Source organism: Motacilla alba, chromosome 2, assembly GCF_015832195.1.
Source record: "Motacilla alba alba isolate MOTALB_02 chromosome 2, Motacilla_alba_V1.0_pri, whole genome shotgun sequence".
NCBI classification, from domain to species: domain Eukaryota; kingdom Metazoa; phylum Chordata; class Aves; order Passeriformes; family Motacillidae; genus Motacilla; species Motacilla alba.
In genome coordinates this window covers 117,673,728-117,697,720 of record NC_052017.1, presented here as the reverse complement: position 1 = coordinate 117,697,720, position 23,993 = coordinate 117,673,728, and the positions used below count along the sequence as shown (strand labels likewise).

The window sequence follows — 23,993 nt, the reverse complement described above, 5'->3', positions numbered from 1 at the left end:
AACCAGATTTTTTGACCTCAGGTATTGGATTTTTTTTTTTCCTAAAGATCTTTACTTGCTTTATACTATTTCAAACTGCTTATTGTGGGTAAACAACTTCTTTATTCTCTGGAATAGATTCTGAAATGCATCAGTCAGCTTGAACTGGCACAGTTAATAGGAACTGGAGTAAAACCTCGCTACATCTCAGGGACAGTCCGTGGCAGGGAAGGTTCTTTTACTGGAACAAAAGATCAGGCACCTGATGAATTTGTGGGGCTGGGACTGGGTAAGTGATGCAGATACGAAGTATTTCATTTAACTGGTTTTGTTCAGAGAACTGTTTAAGTTTGTTCTGTGTTTTTATGAGTTTATGACAAAAGACTATGAAGTAGTCCTTGTAAAACTTAAGCTTTGAATAGACTTACTCCAATTTCTGGAATATTTAGTTTGCTCTGTTATTATTGTTAGGGTGGAAAATGTAAGAAGATTCTATATGTTGTTCACTTCTATTAAAATATCGCTTTCCAACTAAAAATGGATTGCAGATGGTATGACCAAGTTTAATAATATTGCAACATTAGTGTGCCAAGTATTTTACCAAGCAAGCAAGTCACTATCTGTAGGTTAAGCATCTGTTGTGGAGCTTTGTGAGAAATACACAAAATTCAAACCAAGTGGGAGATTAATTTAGCTTAAATTCTGAAATTCCATTTCTTTCCTTTTCTGGTTACTTTGGTACTGAGTAAGTGCTTTTTTTAGGCTTGAACACCAAAATATACTGCAAAAATGAGATTATGTCTCTATTATCTTCCTAGAAAAGATTAAGACTTACCTTAAATTTATCTTTAGAATTTGGGGGGGTTGTTTATCTGTTTGTTTTAAGTGGGAGCACAGTTAAAGGTAAATAGGTGTAGGGTATTTAAAAGCTCTGGAAGCATCAAAACGTATATATTAGTCTTCTAGTCTATGAGAAAGTTTCAGGTATAGTGTGATGCTCATTATCCCTTGCCTTTTGAACTTTATCCACAGCCAAACAAAGCTTTGTCTTCCCTCAGTTTTTAATGTAATTTTTTTTTTGAGTAATGATAATTTTCTGTTTTCCCTGATCTTAGCCCTCAGACTAGTCCTAATCATCCAGCTTTGTGTACTCTCAGATGGTTTTTCTTCCTCTACAGTCATTCTTTTTCTTTCCCTTCTGCACCCCTTTGGCCTGCCTCTCTGTACTCCCCTTACCTTGCCAAGCACTGATGAAGGAAAAATCTGGGCCTGGAAATCAATGAGTCTGCCAACATCTCATACACTGATTTTCTTTCTGCCCTTCCAGTATGCATCTTTAAGTTCAGTTCAGTGTTCCCTGATGACTTATGCAACTTGGCTACTTCCAAATCCTGGCAGTTTCTCTCATGCTGCAGTGACTGGCCTTTAAAAGTTTTAAGTCCTCATAACTCAAGAATGCAAGTGGTATTCAGGTGTCTCTAAATCATACTTGCCACTCATTGGTAGAGGTCCAGCTCATAAAGACCTTTTGCTGCTGTCAGCTACATTTCTAGGGAAAACAGTTTATGCCCAAATGCATAAAATGTTTTTCTCTGAATTGAATTTGTGGAATGCTTATTACAGTGCACATATGGAAACTTGACCATTTTCTTCTTCTTTTTTTTTTTTTTTTAATAATGTTGCTTCAATCTTATAAGAAAATGCTTAACTTGGTTTTGATGCACTAAAGGGCTGTTAGAACATTTTCTCAACTGTTTGAGTTATTTCACTTCTTTCCAAAAATCCTTTTTTGCAGATAGTTTAATTTTCTATGATTACTCCAAAGTATGCATTGGAACTGTGGGTTTCAAGCAAGCTTTCTGTAAACCTAACTTCCTATGAAGAACACGTAGTGTGTGTGTGTGTCCATATACACAGACACATATTTTACAGGAAAATAGTTGTTTGGAGGAGTCAAGTCGCAGTCTGGTGACACAGAAGCTCCATCTTTCAGACCTGCTTGCAAAATCAGATGTAGATAAGCAGTAGCACTCACTCTTCCTGCTGAAGTCAATGTGGTTTTTTTGAAATAACAAAGATCAACAAAACCAGACCCAAAAGCTCCTTTGCTAATTTATTGCCTCAGCAAGGATTCAGGTGTGGCTGTTCAGGCATCTGCATTCAAACGTGTTCAAATCTCTTGCATTGCCTTCCTGTTGTGGCCCTTTTTTTTTTGTTGTACTTGGAAATTCAAAACATCACAAGCACGGGGGTTGTAAAAGTGAATGAATAAGCACCTAGTCTATTGCTCCTTTGGTAGGAATATAAGGTAAGGAACTCTTACTTGGAGTTGTAATTGTGAAATTCACAATTCTCCTACGTCACTTTCTGTTCACAAAGTTGGAAGACAAAACCTGCTGCTGTGAGGTGGTCATAGCCAAAGTGTACCTCCTGGGGACCCAGAAATCCTCTTTGGACAGGGGGAATCTGAGAAATCTCTTTCTTGTAAAGCAGAGTTACCTAGCTGACTCCTGTGTTGCATTGTTAAAGATTTCACAACTGTCAAAGTCTGCTGTCTGTTCAGGTTTTCAATCATTGAATTACAAATCCTGTGATAACAAGGAATTCTCACATAAGCTGGTAAAGTTGGTTAAGGATCTGACTCCTTGGAAATAGCCCTTCACATTCTCTTCACACTCTGCTGCTCATTTGTCGTTTCTTAGCTGACTCATTACCGAGATTCAAGCTAATTGACCCTGGCAGCTTGTGTGCTTACAAGAGAAGTCTTGATCAAACCCAGTGGTATTATACATTGCTGAGATGCTAGCATGAGGTTACATCTGTCTGTAGAGAGCAGTTGTTCCATAAATGCCCTAGAAAAGTACTTCAGGTAGGTAAGGTTATATAGATTTGACAGTCAGTCATCTCCAGCCACCTCCAAGTGTGGATGGAATACATCAAGACTCTGAGGCAGGCTGAAACATGGGAAGTTTTTCCTCTCAGCAAACCTCTGAGATGAGAACTACTTGCCTTCTTTCAGTCTTCTGTTCTTTTCTATATTGCTTAAAAAAAAAAAAAAAAGCCCTGCATACAGGGTATGTGGAATTACCCAAAGTGATTGCAAGATTCCTGCTTCTTTTTTTTTTTGATGATGATTTTGATGGTGATTGCTTTTTATTTTTCTCACTGCAAAGTTAGCAGTTTCTTCAGAGCTTTCCCAGATGTGGATTACAGTTTCCAGCTTCCAAAATAAATAATGACTGTTTTTATTTATAGATATTTCTCACTATTTTTGGGCGATAGTTTTGCTGTAATTGAGATGCAGCTTAAAGATGGAATTTTGGTGGAAGCTCTTCTTTCTGAATAATAAGAAATAAAATCTTTTGGGATGGATTTACTCACTTGATGCTAATTAAGTGTGAAAAATTCTCCTCTAAGCTATATTCTCAGTCCTATGTTGTGTGTTCTAAGTGGTAAGATTACCAAAGTTTAATTGAAAAATTGAGGGGAAAAAAGATGGGTGGGTTTTATTTTTTCACTTCTATCTGTTGCTCCAAATGTGGACAATTTTGGGGGACTGATATAATTTATACATGGATAATTAGGTAACTAGGATAAGTAGGACTTACGCCAACATGCAACTGTTCACTGAGATGGCCAGCTCATGCAAGGGAAATTCATAATGTAATTATCTTTTTTGTGAATTAAAAATATATTTAATTATACTGGAAGTGGCACAAATTTTATTCCTCCTCCTTCCCAACTCATTCAGTATTCTTTTTTACCTATTTTTCATTTTTTTCTCACTGTAGTTGGTGGCAACGTGGATTGGAAGCAGATAGCAAGTATTCAGGAATCCATTGGAGAAACTAGCTCCCAAAGCGTTGTTGTTGCTGTAGACAGGTACTGTATTAAATTTCCTGTTGCCACCCACCTGAAGGTTTTCAAGCAGTATTTGAATATCCTCTGCTAAGAAAAGGGCCTTAATAATTTATTAATTTATTTGGAAAAAGCCTACATAAAAACAACCATAGAGAAATGCTTTTCACTTGGGGGAGGCGGATTATTTCTTGCATCATGGGTGTTTGTGCAAGAAGGAGCAGGGCAAAGATTAGGCAAGAAGCTTTTTTACTGATAAAAAAATTACTGCAGAAGACTTACAGAATGGAGTCTGCTGTAGTGTCTGCTGTATCTTGATTTGCTGTATATAGTAACAGATTGCAAATCTCATTTTGCCTTAGTACTGAGGGCATTACTGTCAGACTCCCTTTCTCCTAAATGTAATTACTGACTCCTTGCTTTCCTCTAGGTTATGTAGATGTTGTCTGAAATTACCAAAATTATTATTCCAGTCGTCTGTTCTATGAATCACATTTATTTTAACTGGATTTGGCTAGGCAGAATACACGTTATGAACTTTCTCTGTTTATATCAAACAGTAGTGATCAGACTGAAGTGTTCATGGATCTTGCTTGCTTAGCATCTAAGAAATCAGAACATATAATTTTCTTAATGGTTGTCAAAATTGATGAAGAGGTATCATTTTGAAGACTTACAAACATTTCTATGGTTGAAGTACAGGCAGCAAGATTGATGTCAGTTCAATGAAAAGTTGTCTTGCAGTAAAATCACATCAAGTGCACTGGAAGCTTGATGTCAAGCACACCATAGCTGTTTAGGTTTGCAGTGTACCTCCCTGCTTCGTAATGGGAAGTGTTTCAAATGTCTGCTTTTCATGGCAAGTGGATATTACGCGCTCTGGAGGCATTTGAGTTCTGTATTTCAGTCAGGGATGGTAAAAGCTGATAGTATTCTCACTATGTCTTTACAATTGTAAAAAACTGATTGTGTTTTAATAAATAAAGTTAATCAGAGACTGTCTATGTGTTAAGAAAAATACGACAAGGAAGCTTGAGTACATTTCTTATGAAATTTTAACCATGTCTTTAACTGCACTTTACAGAATATTTACGGGATCTACCAGGCTGGATGGAAATGCTATTGGTAGGTTTCATCTCTTCCCTACCCCTCCCCTTCCCTGTAAACTAAAGCTTGGAAAAATACTGCATTAAAATCTGTGGTCATTTAACAGTGGATTTCGTTCGCTGGCTTTGTGCTGTGTCTATGGATGAGCTGCTGTCTGCTACCCACCCTCGAATGTTTAGTCTGCAGAAGATAGTAGAGATTTCCTACTACAACATGGGCCGGATAAGGTTACAGTGGTCTAGGATCTGGGAAGTTATTGGCGATCATTTTAATAAGGTATCCCTGTTAATGCTTATAGTGCGTACTCCTTCAGTTATTGATACTGATTCTTTTATTTTGAGCTTCATTGGGAAATCATGGGCTTATATGAATCATAGTGGTTTTTCTGTCCTTCTCTGTAAACTTAAACCAACAAAAATTGTAAAGCCAGAAAGATCTGTGAAAAGGCAGAGGTACACAGTATAATAAATATAAAAACAGAAGTATACATTACATTATTTATCATTACCTGAGTCTAGAACTGGCTGCTGTTAGTTTTGTAGTGTAATTTTGGGTGTGTTTCATGATGCTTGGTTTAAGAGGTTGTCTTCAAGTCTAAATTGACTCTCTTGAATGTTTGACATGCATTTTTAATACAGCTGTTGAAGTCTTTTTTAGATGGCTTGCTTATTTTTAGGAGGTTTTAAATGCCAGATTATTTAACATAGAAAATAGCTGGAATTAGGGATTATTGAATTGCATAAACAGTGTGGTTTCTGGAATTGCCTTCTGTTTAATTTCGCTAGTTTTTCAGTACTGCTTAGTTCTCTGCTATCAACTGTAAAGGCAGCTTGTGCTGAATCCATACAAATTCTGATGCAAGTTTACTCTGCATTTCTATTCTACGTTCTCAGGTTGGCTGCAATCCCAATGAAGATGTAGCTATTTTTGCAGTAGACTCATTAAGGCAATTGTCCATGAAGTTCTTGGAAAAAGGAGAACTTGCTAATTTCCGATTCCAGAAGGACTTCCTAAGACCATTTGAACATATCATGAAGAGAAACAGGTAATAACATACAGTTAACTGAATTGCCTGGGACCACAAGCATCAACTTCTGCAATTAATGTTTCAAATTGCTTTTGTAAAATCAGTCGTTAGAGAATTATACTATTCAAATTGATTATGTAATTTAGTTTAAAAAATTATTGTTTATTATCCTAATTTAGGTCTCCTACTATTCGAGACATGGTTGTACGGTGTATTGCACAGATGGTGAATTCCCAGGCTGCTAACATTCGTTCTGGCTGGAAAAACATTTTTTCAGTGTTTCATCTGGCAGCCTCAGATCAGGATGAAAGTATAGTGGAACTGGCATTCCAGACTACAGGACACATTGTCAGTGAGTATGGACAATATTCAGACATCATGGGAGCGAGTGTCACTCCAGAGCCCGAGAAGCTTTGTCTGTGGACTCACAGCCTGCATAGTAGAGCCTGATTCATGTCTTGGAACCAATGATTTACACTTCCCAATCAGTTCTCTGGGAAAATGCTTACCAAAGTCATTCAATAAGATTAGAGTTAACTGGTTTTCTTTATGGCTTAAAAAAAAAAACTTGTCTGTTTGTTGCATTCTATAGTAAAACAACTCAGGCCTTAGATAATTCTATTTAATGTGTACATTTTTATTTCACTGAAGTATTCTGGGGTTTGTCTAAGGGGAAAAAAAAGTACATATTTTACTAATATGTTGTTTGTTTATCTTTTTCTGTTATTCTGAATTGTGCTTGCGTAAGGCCTGCTTAGGAGAAAGTGCTGAGCTAGGGCGGCACTATGATATTTTTTATTTTCTCTCTCTAGTCTAATCTAGATCCCAGGCTTTAAGGGATCTCTTTATTCTGTCTGAATGTCTGCAAGTTTATAAAACTGTTTCATCATCGATGAAGCACCTTTTTTTCTTCAAAAGCAGCTATTTAAAAACAAGGTAACATGTTGCTGGGGAAGGTGTCCATTAGTAGATGGAACTCCATACTTCATGTGTCCCTCTTAAGCTGTGGAGACACACACTAGTGTTAAACAGTAAGCCTATTGCTCTAGTCTTGATTGTTACATTTCCCTGCTTTAGTCCAGGTGCTACCTTAATTTATTTTAAATACTCAAAATGAAATGCCCTCTGAGTAATTTTTTTTTGGTAGTACCTTTTTCCCTTAAGTTTTTCTTACTACTCAGGCATTTGACAGCAGCAATCAATGAACCAGTCTCTCATGACTTCTGTTACAGACAGTTCATATTAGAATTAATAGATTTTAAAGCATGACGCTTTTTTTTTCTCCTGTTCACACTTTTCTCTCAGCCATCGTGTTTGAGAAACATTTCCCAGCAACCATAGATTCTTTCCAGGATGCAGTGAAGTGCTTGTCTGAATTTGCCTGCAATGCAGCATTTCCAGATACCAGTATGGAAGCGATCCGCCTCATTCGCCACTGTGCAAAATATGTGTCTGACAGGCCTCAGGTACAGTCTCTGTTAACTGAAGCACAAGTGCTTTTACAAAGAAAAAATAGTTATGCTAAATTTACTGGCTTCCCTTCAAGTTTCATGGATTAATGAGAAATGTACTTTATTCAGAAACAATAAGAGTATAAAAATGCCACAGGCTTTGAAAGTATCAGTGATTTTTATATTCTTCTTTTATTCCCCTCTGCCCATCCCTACCACCCAGTTCAGCTCACATTCCTGAGAGCTGTTGGAAATCAGCATATCTCAGGATCTGCTCTCTGCTGGGAAGCATGAAGAAATGGATAATGGCATAACCAAAAATGCTTGATATCCTCAAAATGTTATGGTTAGGTCCTCACTTTCAGAGCTATATCTATAAAAAAAATTGAGAGCAAGAGACTCACACTGAACTGCAAGCAAAAACTGGTGCTTGAATGTGTCATCTTGCTTGTTTTTTAAGTTTATTCATCATAACATACTAAGCATTAGTTTGAAAAACATTTTACTTTCCCAGTGTTACTGTTTTAATTGCCAGCTCATCTGAGGTATCAGAGTATAATACTCTTGCAGGAGGGATTGTTGCTTACAGTCCAAATTGTGTTTTATTTTGAAGAATTTAACTTCTGTGACTGTATAACTCTGTTTCCTTCTAAAGGCATTTAAGGAGTACACAAGTGATGATATGAATGTAGCTCCTGAAGACAGAGTGTGGGTGCGAGGATGGTTCCCAATTCTCTTTGAGTTGTCCTGTATCATCAATAGATGCAAATTAGATGTAAGAACCAGGTAACAATCAGTATTTGTAATTCAAATTTTAAAAGGCTTACTTTATACTTACTTCGAAACAAAAACAACTCTTGGTAAATGTAATCACTGTAAAATGATTTGTGTATTTAGTTCAGGTGGTACCACTGTGGAAACAACAAACACCTTTTAAATAGACACTGGAATGTAGAAATTAATTGTGTTCTGTACACTTGAAATTTTGATTTTCTGTTATAATAAACAACAAAGTTATGTAGTTGTGATTGCATTCTGTCTTGCTCATCCCACTTATCTTAGGGATTTTAAAACTGGTTTTATACCATGATTCATTAAGTGGTTGAGGATTGCAGAAATGATTTTAAAAAAACAAAAACAAAGCTGTACTCTGATTTTGTGTAAAACTTGCTTATTTTCCTCGAATATGATTTTTGCTTGTAAAGTGTATTCAGTTATAGTTCTGATGTGGAATATGAGGGGTTGTACACAATAACTTTAAATTTACACATTGGCATGGGAGCTGTGCATCTGGACTCCCTTTATAGCTGGTGAAGGTTAATAATTGTTTCTAGACTTTTGTACTTTCTAACTGGAAATATTTGTTTATTAATCTTTGTGGCCCTTGGTAAAGGAGTTGGTTTACTATTTTAATTTTAATTTAGCACAGCTCTCAAAAATATTTTTTGCTATTGCCTGTGACTATAAAGTGTTTTTTTACAAGCTGATTTTCTGCTTATATTTTGTGTACTCGTGTGTATGTGTTTTGTTCTCAACAGTATTTGAGTTTGTTATTGCTGCTGTAATTGTACTTACTTGGTCTTGTTCATGTCTTTCTGTAACTCTTGGTATAAGTTGTTCTTTCTTCATTTCAGGGGCTTAACAGTAATGTTTGAAATAATGAAGACATATGGCCACACTTATGAAAAACACTGGTGGCAAGATTTGTTTCGGATTGTCTTCAGGATATTTGACAACATGAAACTGCCAGAACAGCAGACTGAGGTGATAAAAGTGGAGGAAGATAATTTACCTGAGAACTACATTTACAGTAGAAAACGTGTATTATAACTTAGTCAAGTAATGTAGGGTAAACCTCAAAACTTGGGTGGTGGACCTGTGGTTCTGTTCACCTTGTTTTGTTTTAATGGCATTCTGTTGGCAGGTTTTGTCACTTTTTTCATCTTTTAAAGCCATATGTGTGAAAGACCTAGTAGTTCACACTAGGAGCAGCAGAAGAATAGCATAAAATGCAATGTTATCTAGGGTTTGTAAGAAAAACTGTAGCTTTTACATGTGATATTTGGAATCTGAGACGTACAACACGCTCACTTGAGTGAGGCTTGTAATCAGCAGTAAAGTCACAATTTGGAGAAATTAGTTCTGTTACTTCAAAATTTTTGATGACAAGGCAGAAAAAAAAAAACCTTCAGCCAAAGTGAAACCAAAAAACCCCATAACCAACCCACAAACAAACATGAACTACCCAAAACAGCACTGTGCTGTCATTGCACACATTTGAGCAGCCCAGCCTTTCAGGCAGAACCAGGTACTGCTCTGAAAAACATCTGAAATGGGCTTTAAAATACAACTAATGTGTAAATTATTAGTATTAGAAGTTAGATCAAAATTGTCAATTGTTTGGCAGGCTTTGTCTGGCTATTTGTAGTAGGACATGTCTCACTTCATTAATTTTTTTTCCCCTGGAAAATGCTTAAACACAGCTTTAGCTTGGTGTTAAATCATTGAGGATTGGACATTAAGACAGTTGTTTGTCTGTTCCTGTAGTTCTTTTTAAACCTGCTAGTTATCAAAGCAGGAATTAATATTCCAAATTTTGAGGTTTTAAGATACAGAAATGAATTTCATGTCACTGTAAAGCAAATGGAGTGAATACAAATGTTCATCCGTATGTTTATCCAGAAGTTTTACCTTCAGGTTGTAACTCTTCTTTTTTTTTTTTTTGACTCCTAGAAAGCTGAATGGATGACAACTACTTGTAACCATGCACTTTATGCAATCTGTGATGTATTTACACAGTATTTAGAAGTACTTAGTGATGTTCTTTTGGATGATATATTTGCACAGCTGTACTGGTGTGTGCAGCAAGGTAGGAACTGTACAAATTATGTTAAAACAATGTTAATATTTTACTCTGTTGAATGTGAATGAACAAATACCCTGTTTGTCTCTTACAGACAATGAACAACTGGCACGATCTGGTACAAACTGTTTGGAGAATGTTGTCATCCTTAATGGTGAAAAGTTTACCCTAGAAATCTGGGATAAAACTTGCACTTGCATGCTGGATATTTTCAAAACCACAATCCCTCATGCGTAAGACAACTGTTAATATTAATACTTTGTAAAATAGTTTAACTAGATTATTTACCCATTTCAGACTCTTAGATATCTCATAGGTGGGGTGAACAAAAAGCTGTTAAATGTGGACTAAAGAGAAACAGACTTACTTGCAAGGTGATGATAAATTAGGTGTGGGTATTCTTCTGTATTGTTAATGATGAAGTGTTAAAAACTAAAATACTGTATAGGAGATAAGCAGAAAAACTCTCCAACAACCCCCAGAATGTAACATGAATCAATTTTAAGATTTTGGATTTTTGGAGAAGTGCTATATGATTTTTTTGTTATTTTCTTTTTTGTAATGGAAGATGCAGGCTTTGCTGCTTGTAATTACGTGTGGAGCTTTTGCCATAAAATACTAAAATACTGCAACAGTCTTACAGATTTAAGTCTCTGTGGTTGATGGTTAATTTCCATCATATGTTTATATGAATCTTAATATTTTTGTGAAAATTTTCTTGGCTATTTGGTAATCTTTCCATTCATATAATAACTCTGTGTGAGTTTTCTTGGAGTAAGGCTGCACCATTTGGAGGGCTATGTTTCATCCAGTTCATATTCGATGCTTCTGGGACTTACTTTAGGCCTGGAGAAAACTGAAGCAAAAGAAACCTTCTTCATGTCAGTCTTTCCTTAATTTTAGAGTTGTATATCAGATAGCACTGTAAGACAGCTTCATTCATCCATTAAAAGATAAAATCTCTCACTACCTCATCTTTTTAAGTAAGTAGGTATAAATTAATTCCATCAAAATAGTTATAAAATGAAGCTGAAATATTTGGGAGCTAGCAAGATACTTCTGCATTCTGGTAACTGCCAAAAATAAAATTGGAAGCCACATCTCTGGATATGGAAGTCCAGCTGAATTAACCCTAACTTATTAGGACCTGTACTTGGAAATCAATATTCACTAGCAGAACATTTGCTTTGGTTTCAGCTTATGCTCAAAACTTAAATTTCTGGGTAGTCTTATAATTGAATGTTAGAAGCCTTTCTAGAGCAGCATTTTGGATATCTTAATATTTAGACATACTCAAAATACTCTTGTTGTCTTTAGTTATATCTGATTTGAAATATGTGCATTATTCACTTTGATATTGAGGCCCTTCTGCTTCTCAAATGGGTTCTTTTTCTTAGGAGACTATCCAACTCCTTCCTTTAACTTTCTTCCTCTTTTAATCTCTCTGTACCATCTTTTGAGAACCTCATTATGTTTTTCCTTTTTAAATTTATGGGAAGTTCCCAACTTTTGTAGTCTTATTTTGATTTTATGTGAGGGTAGTCATCTTTTTTTCCTTCTTTTTCTGAGTCCTAGGAGGATACTTCTTATTTGCCTCTCTTTTTATAGCATCTGGTTCTTTTTCTGAGACTCCTGGTTTGGCTGACATTTCATATTTTATTTCTTAGTCCCTCTATTAGCCTTTTTTTTCTTTTTTTTTTTGCAATGGAGCTTTTTCTCCCCTCCCATCTTTAGTGTTTTTATTATTTCATTTTTTTGACAATGAAAAAAAAAGTATCAGTTTTATTATACCAGTTTTAATAAAACCACTGAGTTTTATTATTAAGCTTGTTGTGGTGCCTGCCTCAGTGCTTAGAGAAGGCACATGATCTTTTTACCTTTGTTTTTCCATGCCTGGAAGTAACACAGTAGTTAATGTTGAAATGAAGACAGACAAATCACACTGTGGTATATATGAAAACTTTATGGGCAAGTGCTTTATTGCCAGTTGTCTTCAAATAGTCAGAGACTGCAAATCTCTAGAGTGTAAAGTATCTTCTGGCAGAAGTTCTTACTAGTCTGATCAGGTAGGGTTACATTTGTTCTTTTTTAGCATTCATATGAAACATCTTCCGGGTGTCGTGCAGCTTCTCTAATTTAAGAGCTGCAATGTTGACTGCATGAGTTCTTAGTTGCAGTATCAGCCTCTGCTGGTTCTTGGCAAGTTACTATTTTACAAAGAGAGTTGATCATATTTCCTTGTTTGGAAAATGTACTATAATATTTACTCAGCTACCAATTTCTGCAAGGATCAGTTACTAGAAAACCACAAACCATGCTCTGCCAAGCTTATGCAGATCACTGAGGTGTTGATAGCTGAAGATACTAACACAGAATGACACAGAATGGCTGAAGTTGGAAAGGGCTCTGGAGGTTTTGTGGCCCAACCCCTGTGCTTAGGCATGGCCACCCCAGAGCACTTTTCCCAGGACCGTGTCATGACTTTCAAATATCTCCGAGGAGGGAAGCTCCACAGCCTTTCTGGGCAACCTCTGCCTTGTGCTTGATCACCCTCACAGTGAAAAATTATTTCCTAATGCTCATCGGGAACTTCCTGTGTTTGTCCCATTGCCTCTGGTCCTGGCATTGTGAATCGCTGGAAAAAGCCTGGCTCTGCTTTGCCCCACCATTTCAGATATTTATAGCACGTTGATGAGACGTCCTGAGCCTTTTCTTCTCCAGGCTGGACAGTCCCTGTTGTCTCAGACTCTCCTCATGGGAGAGATATTCTGGTTCCTTCTTCATCTCTGTGGCTTTTTGCTGAACTTTCTCCAGTAGGTCCATGTCTCTCAAATGGGGGAGCCCAGGACTGGCCATGGTGCTGAGCAGAGGGGCAGGGTCCCATTCCCACCTGCTGGCATCTCTCTTCACACAGCCCAGGATAATGTTTGCTTTCTCTGCAGCAAGGGCACTCTGCTCACTCATATCCAGCCTGGTGACCACCAGGATCCCCAGGGCCTTCTCTGAGGGCCAAGCTGCTTCCCAGCTGGGCAGCCCCAGCACATCCTGGGGTATGGCCTTGTTCCTCCCAGATGAAGAACTTTGTTCTTCCCTCACTGAACTGCACATGGTTCCCATTAGCCCAGGTTCTCCTGTGGAGGTCCCTCTGGATAGCAGTGTGACCCTCTGGTGTATCAGCCCCTCCTCCTACCTTTGTGTCATCCAACTTCCTGAGAGTCCTCTCTGCCCCATCACCCCGATCATTAAGATGGACAGATTGAAGCCAGTATTGACCACTGTAGCACTGGCCTCCAGCTAAGTTCTGTGCACCTAATCACCATCCTCTTGGCTTAGCTGTTCAGTCAGTTTTCAGTCCACCTCACTGTTAGCTCATCTAGCCCATCAGTTTTTTGCTTATTTTAATAGTTTCTTTAATTTTTCTTTTAGTTTAATTTCTCTTCTGTTTGTAATTTTTGTTAATTTAAATTTTCTGAAGCTTCATGAGAGCGAGTCCTGGCTTCCTGTTGCTGAGAAATCCAGCGTGAGTGCCCTCTTGTCTTCAAAAAAGTCAAGATGGTCTGGCCATCAGACTTCAAAAAAGTCAAATCATGATGGTCTGGCCTCTACCAGCTCATAATGGCTCATTATCCCAGTGCCTCAATTTATGTCCTTGTAGCTTTCAAGAATCAATTCAGTTCTCTGTTGTACTTTATTTGTTGCCTTATCACATGCCTCAAGATTTTATCTTTTCTTATCTCCATTTTGCCTTTTTAGTTACCCAGTATTCAGTTTTCTGGAGATCAGTGGTATATTTACTTAGGATGCTTAACTTGGTGTAAAAGCTCTCCCTTAGGAAATGCAGACACAGATGTCCAATATGTGTTACCTCACTCAGAGACTAAAGAGTTTGAGATCATGACAGTGACAAGTAACTCCAACCTTACTTGCAGCAGTAGATTGAATAGAACAAGAAAGGATGGGACAACTTAGGTTATTTAGTCCAATTTCCCTCAATTCTTGGCAGGCACAGACAGTCCCAGTAAGTTACAATTAGTGTAGAAATTTTTAGTGCTAAGGTTAAGATTCTCAAGACAGCAGTGTCCTATAGGAAATCAGCAGGGAAGAGATCAGAAGTATTGTCAGTGATTTGATACCTCATAACAGCAATGAATCCTGAGTAGAAGAGGTGAATTTTTAAGTGAAAATAGAAACATAATCCTGGAATATACCCCAGACAGAGAATGCAAGACATCTCCAAATGTTCATGAGATTTCTTCTGGAGTAGATTCATTCCTTATTCTAGTCAAGCTTAAGGCAGTGTGGGAGAAGAGGCCCACTAGTGGCACTAAAACTCTGCCTTAAGACAAATCCAGTATTTCTGAGAAAAGCTAATCCACCTCAATATAGTCCACTTCTCCATCCAAGGTAGTTGGCAGAAATGTTGAAGTTCAACAGACACAGTGCTTACACTTCTAAATGTGTGAAAAAATAAAATGCACTTAGTGTGGTTTTTTGCATTAATTTTAATTCTATCTTGAAGGGGACTTTTTAGAGTGTTGGTTCTGATTTATATTTGAAACTTAGTAAATTTGGGACTGATGTTGTGTTTTCAAGGCTGCTGACTTGGCGACCAGTCGGTGGGGAGTTCTGCTCCGGCTCTCCCTCTGATGCAAAAGAAAAACTGGTAAGCTGCTGAAATAAATAAAACAATAATTTAAGATTGCAAGAGCTCAGTAAAAATGTGTTGTGATGTAGAACAGGGGAAAAATATACTTGGTTTAAATACATTTTTCAGTTTTAATTTATGTGATTTCTTTTTCCAGCTCAAGTGCTATTTAATGTTTTAAAATGGCAAGGAATTAATTGATAAAGAAGTATGTATTTGTTTGCAGCAAAGTTGACTTCCATAAATTGGCTGTAGGTAGTTACCTGTGTTTGTTTTAGGTAATGTCCTGTGTCTGGCAGGTTTCTCTAATACTATATTTGGGCTTTGAGTTGTTTCGTGGTTTGGGTCATGGTTTTCATTCATTTTGATGTACTGGAAACAGAAACTGCTGAAGAGGGATAGATTGACAGATTTTCTCTTGTAATAAGACCTTAAATATCTAAAGTAGAAAATTTGTATAACCATCAGATTTCTGAGTGTTGATTGAATAAACTGATGTGAAGTCTGGATTTGCCTGCAAGTGACAGCTCCTGTAGCTGTTTTGCTACTGATGAGAATCAGTTTAGCTTTTGGACATTCTCACAAGATTGTTGCATAAAGCTCTTCATAGATTAATGAAGCACTTGATACAAGTTGCTCAAGGATAATGGTCCAAATGAGCTTTACTAAGAGAGCCTGACTGCCTCCGTTTATCTTTATGAAGTGTTACCATAATTCATCTTAAACAGAGTGAATGTTTGTGAAGGCCAGTTCTCATTATATGGGTATTGTACCTTTGTGCTGTACCATGACTCATTATAGTGACTTGATATAAACATATTTGCTATATTTGTGATACATTTATGTAAAATATAATAGCACGTGTAAATGGCAAATAAATATTTTAGTCTTGAGTAAATTGAAAGATCTTTTCCCTTTGAAATAGTTTGCTGTTTTTAAAAAATATTTTTGTCTTCAGTGTAAAAAGATATTTTGCAACTTCAGACTTAACAGAACTTGTGTAATAAATTATACTAAAGGGAAAATATTTTGGCTCTCTCATTTAGTAGGATAGAATCTTCGCAGGCTTTCGATACTTTGATCGCTTTTTTTTTTTTTTTTTGGTTGCTTAAATATGATGGAGTGTTTTGCTATCAGTAGACATGATACTTATTAAAATATGTATTTTTACTTAGTAGAGATGAAAACTTTGGTTATCTACTGGTATGAGAAGCTGAGGTGTTCTTTACAGGAACCTGGCAGCAAACCTCCTACTGTTGATCTGGTAAAAGCTGTAGTAACTCTTGGGTGACAGAAGAAATGCTTGGAGGGAGTACAAAAGCCTATCTGAAAAATACTGTTCATTGCCTTTTCTGTGTACTTAAGTATTTGTTACTTGTTAAATTTTCAGTTGTTTCTCAGTAGCTCATCTTTCTGGTACATCTTTCATGAATGCTCATAGCAAGTATGACTGAAGTGAGTGAAAGTGCAGTGTTGAAACAGCAAATGTCTTGAGCTCTGAAGGGCACAGCACTATTACCAATTACCAGAAGTTTTCTGTAAGTTAATTACTTCTTTTTTTTTCTTTCTTTTCAGGATACAATCTCCCAGAAGTCAGTAGATATCCATGACTCCATCCAGCCTCGATCTTCAGACGGACGCCCCTATCAGCCCGGCACAGGGGCCACGGTAGCAGAAGAAGCAAGTAAAGCCAGGCCAGCAGCAAGTGCGTGCTCTGCAGGGCTTGGCCATTTGGCATCTGTGTAGAGTAGTATGTAGTAGATGTTTGATAAATTGTTATAGTCCCAGCTGGGACTTCAGAAACATGATGTGAAGAAATCACATTGTTGAAATTCTTGTCTTTGTGTAGTATGGCAGAATTCTCTTGGACTCCTGTGAGTCTACATCTTTTGCCTGTGTTTTAAAAATCTGAGAGTTCAACTGCAAGCTTCTAGGCTTTTTACTGAAAGCAAAATGTTAAGAGTAGTAGTCTTTTTACAGTGCTGTGTGAGATTTCTTTTCTTAGGAGCAGAGATTTTTCAGTGCAAAATGCAAGAGAAGCAGTAGCTGAAAAAGAATTCTGTCTGATTTGAAGAGAGTGTATCAAACCCTTATGTAAGATCCTGTTGCAGTTATGTTCCGTTGCTCAGAATGGCCATGTGTTCCATTAGTACTTGCCACAGCTGCAAACAAGCATGGTGCTAATGCTGTGCTAAGCCTCCTGCCTGGGAACAGCCTCTGGCTCTTGCTATTGCACTGAAGATCCAAGTCGCTCATTTTGGTGATTTTTAGGTAACACTTAACCAGATTGATCCAATGTATCAGAGACAACTTCAGGAAATAGTTTTTTAAGAAGTTCCAGTTGGTAACATGGTGATCTGTCGTGGTGTTCGTAATTCCAACAGGTGGATTCCAGGTTTGGTTTACACATGTGCTTGAAGTTAAACTGTTTTTCAACATGTCCTCAAAATAGCTCAGAAAAGTTCTTTAGTTAACAAGTAATTTTCTTTCCTTTAAAGAATTTCCAGAACAGAAGTTATTTGCTGCTCTTTTGATCAAGTGTGTTGTGCAGCTGGAACTCATTCAGACGATCGACAACATTGTGTTCTTCCCAGCAACTAGCAAAAAAGAGGATGCAGAGAATCTAGCAGCAGCACAAGTAGGTGGAACTGATAGGTACCTCTCTTTTTAGCACCTTTTCCTTCAAAGCTTTTAAGATAAGGTTTCTTGAATTCCTGTAGCATCTGCTGATTTACAGTTTTTACATGCGTTTGGGAATTTCCATTGGACTGTTGGAATTTTTTACAACAAATGTAATTTGCTGTGCCAGGGCAGCACTGTGGAGATTAAAACACGTATTGCTCAAAGGGATTTATGTATCTGGGATGTGGATACAACCTTTAATACAGTGTTAAGTTTAAGTGCAAGTACAGACGTAAACAGGGTAGGATTGAGTTATCACAGGAGCTTGATACCACTGAAGACAGTTGTGAATGTTTACTTCACATCTTCCTATTCCTCTTTTTTCAATAGAGAGATGCAGTAGACTTTGATGTCCACGTGGATACACAGGATCAAGGAATGTATCGTTTCCTAACGTCGCAGCAGCTTTTCAAACTTCTCGATTGTCTGCTGGAATCTCACAGATTTGCTAAAGCATTTAATTCAAACAATGAACAAAGAACTGCTCTCTGGAAAGCAGGTGAGTCAGTCCCCTTGGAGAAATACTTTGTGACAGTGTGAATTGACCCAAAAATAGGTCAGGAGTGCTTCAATGCCAAATGTAGAAGTTAAAGCTTTAGCTCTATAAGTGTGGGATTCATGAAGGGAGGAGTTCTAATCTGTGGAGGTGCAAATATCTCTGGTTTGCTAAAATTCAAGGTTTCACTGAGGTACAGCTTCCAAGCTGATTCTTGGCTGTAGGTGTGAGTCCCATGCTTGGAAACTGCAGGCACAAACACAGGTTTCACAGCCACTTGTAAGCTGATACTAAAAATGGGTGCCAGACACGATTATATAAATATAAATAGGTTAATTTTTAGCAATGCTCCATTGTAATAAATATTATGAGAAGATATTTACCTGAGGTGATTCTTCTGTGTGCAGAAGATGCTTAGAAGGAGAAGTGGGGGACTGTAAGAAAGAATGTCAGCTGAAACCAAAAATCTAAATGGATGCTTGGAATTCCTGTAGGTTTCAAAGGCAAATCCAAGCCCAACCTGCTGAAGCAGGAGACGAGCAGCCTGGCCTGTGGGCTGCGCATCCTGTTCCGCATGTACATGGACGAGAGCCGCACCAGCGCCTGGGAGGAAGTGCAGCAGAGACTGCTGAAGTAAGGCCCATGGAGCTGAGCCTGCTCCTGTTATTTCTGATGTTAAAGAAAAGAAAGGGGGTGGATTATTTAAAAGGATGGACCATCTCTGTGTGCAGTAAACTTGTAGAGCCAACACGAGTGTGTGGTGATCACAGCTAATACTGAGTTTTATGCTCTGTGGGGAGTGCTGTGCCTCCACCTACTGATGCTGTGCCTCCTTTTTGTTCTCATTACATGTTTTGCAGGGAGAACAAAATTTATTTTTTTTTTACCTTTTTTGTATCATGTGGATAGGTGGGGGCTCTTCTTTAAAAAGGAAAGCAGCAATCACCTTGAACCCTGTTTGAACCCTGTTTTTTCTTTTCACTAACCTCAGGTATTTTAGGGAACTGGCACTGTTTGTTCTCATTTTCAGAAATGGGTACTGGGCTTAAGCAGCCTTATGAGCATACAGAGGCCTTTGGCTCTTTGGTTATTGATCTGAATGCTTTTTGTTCATAAAGGTTTCAAGCAACTGTTGGAATAAGGGAGGGCTTTAAACCTCAAGAGCAACACTTAAGGCTAAGACTTCAAGGTTCACAGACTGGGAAGCAGAGCTGAAAACTGCCTGGTTATGTCAACATGAGATATTCCCAAAGTCCACATGGCATTTTGTCACATACCTCTCAAAGAGCACTTGATACTTTTCAAATACATTCACAGACAGTACAATCACACTTTGTCAGCTTATTTGTTACTGAAATCCTGGGACTTTGGGTTTGAGTAGAGCAAAGTCACTGCTTTCTGTCATTAGCCAGGCTTAGAGCAGCTTTCATAAAGCAAGAATTTGCAAAGCCAAAGCTCTCTTTCTGCAGTAGAGCTCAGAAGGAAATGTGAGTTGTTATTTTTTTGTGGCTTCTGTCTCCAGTGTCTGCAGCGAGGCTCTGAGCTACTTCCTCACTCTTACATCAGAAAGTCATCGGGAAGCCTGGACTAACCTTTTACTCTTATTTTTGACTAAAGTCCTGAAGATAAGTGATGAAAGGGTAAGTAACTGTTTGGAGTGATGTTTGAGATGACGCGTACAGGTAACAAGTAGTTCCAGTCTGGTTAGTCACACACAGTTACAGACTTGACTTCAGGAGCTCCTGTTGCTCTGTAGACACTCTTGTGTTGAGGGAATATGCATTCAAACTGCATTTGACAGATACTGACACTAATAATTCAGTGTGAAGGTGCAGTGAGTGATAAAATAAAACGTGTCAGAGAAGTTTAAAGATGCTGGAATCCTTTAGAAGTGTTAAATTGTTTTTACCCCTCTCCTGCTGAGGAAGACAATTAGTGATGATATTTTATTCCAAGAATTAACTCTTGTTTTTGCTGCCAGTGCTGCAGGTACATGTACACCTTGACCTTCTCCAAAGCAATTCTGCAGTAAATAAATCCCTGTTTAATCTCCCTCTAGGAACACTTGGCTGAAATAATTAAGTGAAAAAAGCCAACTGCAAGAAAAAAGCTCATGATAGAAAAATATTTCCACTTGGAGAATGAGCATTAGTAAGGAATTTTGTGTAGCTGGTGAGCATCTGTCAGAGTATATCGCAGCTGTCTCAGCTGTGCTACAGCCTTATTCTAGCACTGCTGATTTCAGCTGTAGAGGTGTTTCTGCTTGTCACTTCGTGGGTTTCTCACCCGCATTTGGGAGAGTATTTAAAATTCTGATTTAGCAGTGTGCTTTCTGAGGTGCATTGATGTATAACAGAATCATTTCTTGTTTGTTTCTCCTCAGTTCAAGGCCCATGCCTCATTCTACTATCCTTTGTTGTGTGAAATCATGCAGTTTGACCTTATTCCTGAGCTTCGGGCTGTTTTGCGAAGGTTTTTCCTGCGGATTGGTGTGGTTTTCCAAATATCCCAACCACCAGAACAAGAGCCTGGAATAAGCAAGCATTAGCAGATAGAGACGCTCTGTTTCCAAACTTATATTCCTCAGCTAAATAAAAGGACCAGGTAGCTGGGCCATTCTGTCTGGATCTCCATAGAAATGGTTTCTTTCTCTGGCAACGTGTATCCAAGGGTTAACGGTACAGACGCTCCCAACTGTAATTAAGGCTTGCAACACTCCAGTCCCTCTCTTTCCTGGCGGATTCTCTCTCATCGGTTTCTCTTGCCTGGCTCCTGCTGAGCACAGAGCCAGTTTATAGCACAGTCCCCTTTGTCAGCACGGGCTGCAGTGCCCTTTACTGTCCTAGACAGCAGCATAGCAACAGATGTTTATGGCGGGTGTGAAAGTGAAATGTACCCAAAGAAACATATATATGTAAAGGTTTGAGCTTCTGCAAGAAGTACAACTCAGGAGAGCTGTATTTTGAAGGATAAATGTTTATAGTGAAAAGAAAATGGAGATTATTGTTCATGGAAAAAAATATTTAGCAACTATGTCTGATATTCTAAGATTTTTGCACACTCAGGCTGTCTGAGACATTGGGAATCATCCTTCTGTGAAAATGTACAGAGATGCAGATCTGTAATATAAACTCTTTAACACTATACAGTTCTTCGCAGATTATTTTATTTCTGTATTACTGATTTGTTGAAAGCCCATAACTCTTCCTTGTTTACCAAATGCACTAGAAGTTTGGGTTTCTTTTTTGGGTTGTGATTTTTTTTTTCCTTCCTTTTTTGTTACTTTTGTTTTTTTTGTTTCATTGTAGCCCAGAAGTTGCCGACTTTTGTCAAGAACAGCGGTAGAATTATCACGACTGACATAACTACCTGTAATATACTTGTTTTAGGGCTTTTAAATAAAATGAGCCATTGAAATGATGATCCTTCAAGGACTGGAACTTGAATCACTGCAAACAAGTCTAGGTTGTGTCTGCTGTCAGATGTTTTTTGTTTGATGTAGATTTCACTCTTTATGTACAGAATTTAATGTTGGATATATTCAAGTAACAAATCTGGCATGGTTTGGGGATGGTTAAATTTATTGGAAATGTATTCATACTGTGAATTGTGCTCTGATGGTTAACAGACGAGATTGTCAAGCATTCTGTATTACAATGGATGTAGAAATTTTTTTCAGATGGACAAAATGTATATGGTACAGATATGTAAAGTTTTCTATGTAAAAAAAAATTCTGTACAACTTTCTGTACAATATTTGGTTCTCATCTGGCATATTCTAATCAGGTTATAGGTCAATAAAGTTTTTGAACTCTTTCATCAGTGCAATCAACACCAGTCTAATCCACAGCTACTTGTTTTACAGTTTGCTTTGCCTCTCATGCGCTTGTTTCAAAGGAGCAAACCCCAGACCCTGGGAGCAGAAAGCTGGGTGCCCTCTGATCAACTGGGATTCCTCTTCTCCCTGTTAAGAGACAAATACAGGGGGAAAAGGAGTGGTAAATAAAAAAAACAGGGGGGGGCAGGGCTGGAGGAGAATAAAGCACTACATGACCTGGTCAGATGTCAGATGGACCCTGTAGTGGTGCACAGATAGAAGCTCAAAGCTGCTGTTTACTCTCTGGGGATTAAAACACAAACACCAAACAGCTGCTGGAGAAAGGGGGAAGGGAAGGGCTGGGATTGCAGTTCTGCTGACCTGGAACACATCAACCAGCTCAGCCTTGTCAGGGTCTTTAATTTTGTGAGTACGAGTGGAATTGGATTGCTCTCCAGTGTGTTCCCACAAAACTCCTGACGGGCACAGGAGAGCAGTGTGAAGAGCAAGGTGTGTGAGGGAGCCTCCTCTCTTTCAGGGCAATGTATCTGCCACAGACATTCACTGCAGGCTCCAGAAATAAGTGTAAGCAGTTCAGTGAAATAGCTATCAGAAAAGCCAGAAAAGGAAATTAAATGCTGTGACCTGTGGTTCAGAGTTTGCTCACGAAGTTAATTGGGGTGGAGCAAAACCAAATAGCAATTGCCAGAGTCGGAAGGGGTAGAATTGAGGTTATTTGAATTAATTGTAGCCTTTCCTCTTGGTCTCTATTGTACTTGTTCAGTTTGTTGTGCTGTGTTTTAATCTTAAACTGCTGTGTTGGGCTGAACCTAAGGTCTTTGTGTGACAGTGACCAGTGATAATTTTTACAGTGAGTATAATGTGTCCCATCCTATTCATTGTCATACTCTTCCCCCATGGCTTTAGCAAACTGTTCTGAGGCCATTACCAGAGTGTCCCTGACACTGCTGCCCTGAGCACTGTTTAAATAGCCACTGTTCCTTGTGTGTCTGCCCAATTGCTTTCTAATCATCTGTGTTCAAGATGGAGCAGTGAGTACAATGAATTATTTAAAAGCTTGGGCAGTTGGTGGTTTTGGGCTCTTTCTGGTTTTAAACCTCTCTGCTTTATTGTTTTGTTGTGTACTCCTCTTTAGTAAGGACATTATTCTTTTACAGCCTGGCCTTCTTATGCCTTATTTATTGCTCACGTGCAAAAGGCCCCATGGCTGTTTAATTTTGGTCCACTGGGAGCTGAACTCAGGTGTCACCGTAACTCTTCTGTGCCTCTCTCTAGTTCTTGCAATGCCAGAGCAGCGCCAGGTGTACTCTGGGCAGCGTGTTCAGCCTGCAGCTCTCTGAACGCTCGCATACACGGGAATTGTCAGAAAGCCGGGGTCGGGCAGAGAACAGGTTCTCTTTCAGTGACCTCAGTATCCATCATGGCTGAGATACAGGACTGCTTCAGGACTGCAGATACATTTATTTTGCAGGTGAGGCTGTCCTGATAAAAAGTTAGGGAGGCAGAAGGGTCCTGCCAAAAGCTGAACTTTGGAGAGGCAGCGCTGAAGAAAGATCTGGAAAGGGAGGATGCAAAGGACTCAGTGTCCTGGGTAGTGCCCAAGGGAGGGTAACTGCAGGGAAGAGTGGAATTCATGGTGCTAAGGGCTGCTGAGCACTGAGGTTAAAGTAATTTCAGTGGTTTCAGGCCACGGCACAGGTGAAGGAAGTAATTCAAAGAGGGGTTGTGCCACATCCTGGCCTTGAACTGGAGGAAAGGAATGCCAGCTTCTGAGGGTCTGTGGCATTTATGAAACTTACTGCAGTGAAACGAGGGTGGCTTTTTAGGGGAACACTTCATGCTTCTCTCAGGGGTGAAACTCCAATTAAAACCAAGGAAATAATAATTAAACTCTGTAGGCAGTTAGATGAGGAAGAAGAGAAATTCTGCATTTAGCCTGGAGTTGGTACAGTGAATATGTGTCAAACTTCAACGTGTTAGGCAACTGGAGAGAGCCATCGGGGCAGGTGACAAAGGATAAAAGGCAGAAGGTTTGGCTTTGGCATGA

General features: G+C 38.5%; 1 protein-coding gene across 1 annotated transcript in view; it reads left to right on the top strand.

Annotated features, from left to right (window-relative positions):
* The window catches only part of ARFGEF1 (ADP ribosylation factor guanine nucleotide exchange factor 1), an 85,036-nt gene extending 63,109 nt beyond the window's left edge, over positions 1 to 21,927 (top strand). The window contains exons 22-39 of the mRNA XM_038129091.1: positions 118 to 268; positions 3,771 to 3,861; positions 4,922 to 4,962; positions 5,051 to 5,220; positions 5,838 to 5,989; positions 6,151 to 6,323; positions 7,277 to 7,437; positions 8,078 to 8,208; positions 9,057 to 9,186; positions 10,156 to 10,291; positions 10,380 to 10,518; positions 14,879 to 14,948; positions 16,506 to 16,635; positions 17,429 to 17,568; positions 17,943 to 18,111; positions 18,603 to 18,741; positions 19,631 to 19,748; positions 20,492 to 21,927. Of these exons, the coding sequence (XP_037985019.1) occupies positions 118 to 268; positions 3,771 to 3,861; positions 4,922 to 4,962; positions 5,051 to 5,220; positions 5,838 to 5,989; positions 6,151 to 6,323; positions 7,277 to 7,437; positions 8,078 to 8,208; positions 9,057 to 9,186; positions 10,156 to 10,291; positions 10,380 to 10,518; positions 14,879 to 14,948; positions 16,506 to 16,635; positions 17,429 to 17,568; positions 17,943 to 18,111; positions 18,603 to 18,741; positions 19,631 to 19,748; positions 20,492 to 20,656 (2,406 nt within the window). The 3' untranslated portion in view covers positions 20,657 to 21,927. The remainder of the gene's footprint in view (positions 1 to 117; positions 269 to 3,770; positions 3,862 to 4,921; positions 4,963 to 5,050; positions 5,221 to 5,837; positions 5,990 to 6,150; positions 6,324 to 7,276; positions 7,438 to 8,077; positions 8,209 to 9,056; positions 9,187 to 10,155; positions 10,292 to 10,379; positions 10,519 to 14,878; positions 14,949 to 16,505; positions 16,636 to 17,428; positions 17,569 to 17,942; positions 18,112 to 18,602; positions 18,742 to 19,630; positions 19,749 to 20,491) is intronic.
* The last annotated feature ends 2,066 nt before the right edge of the window (positions 21,928 to 23,993 follow it).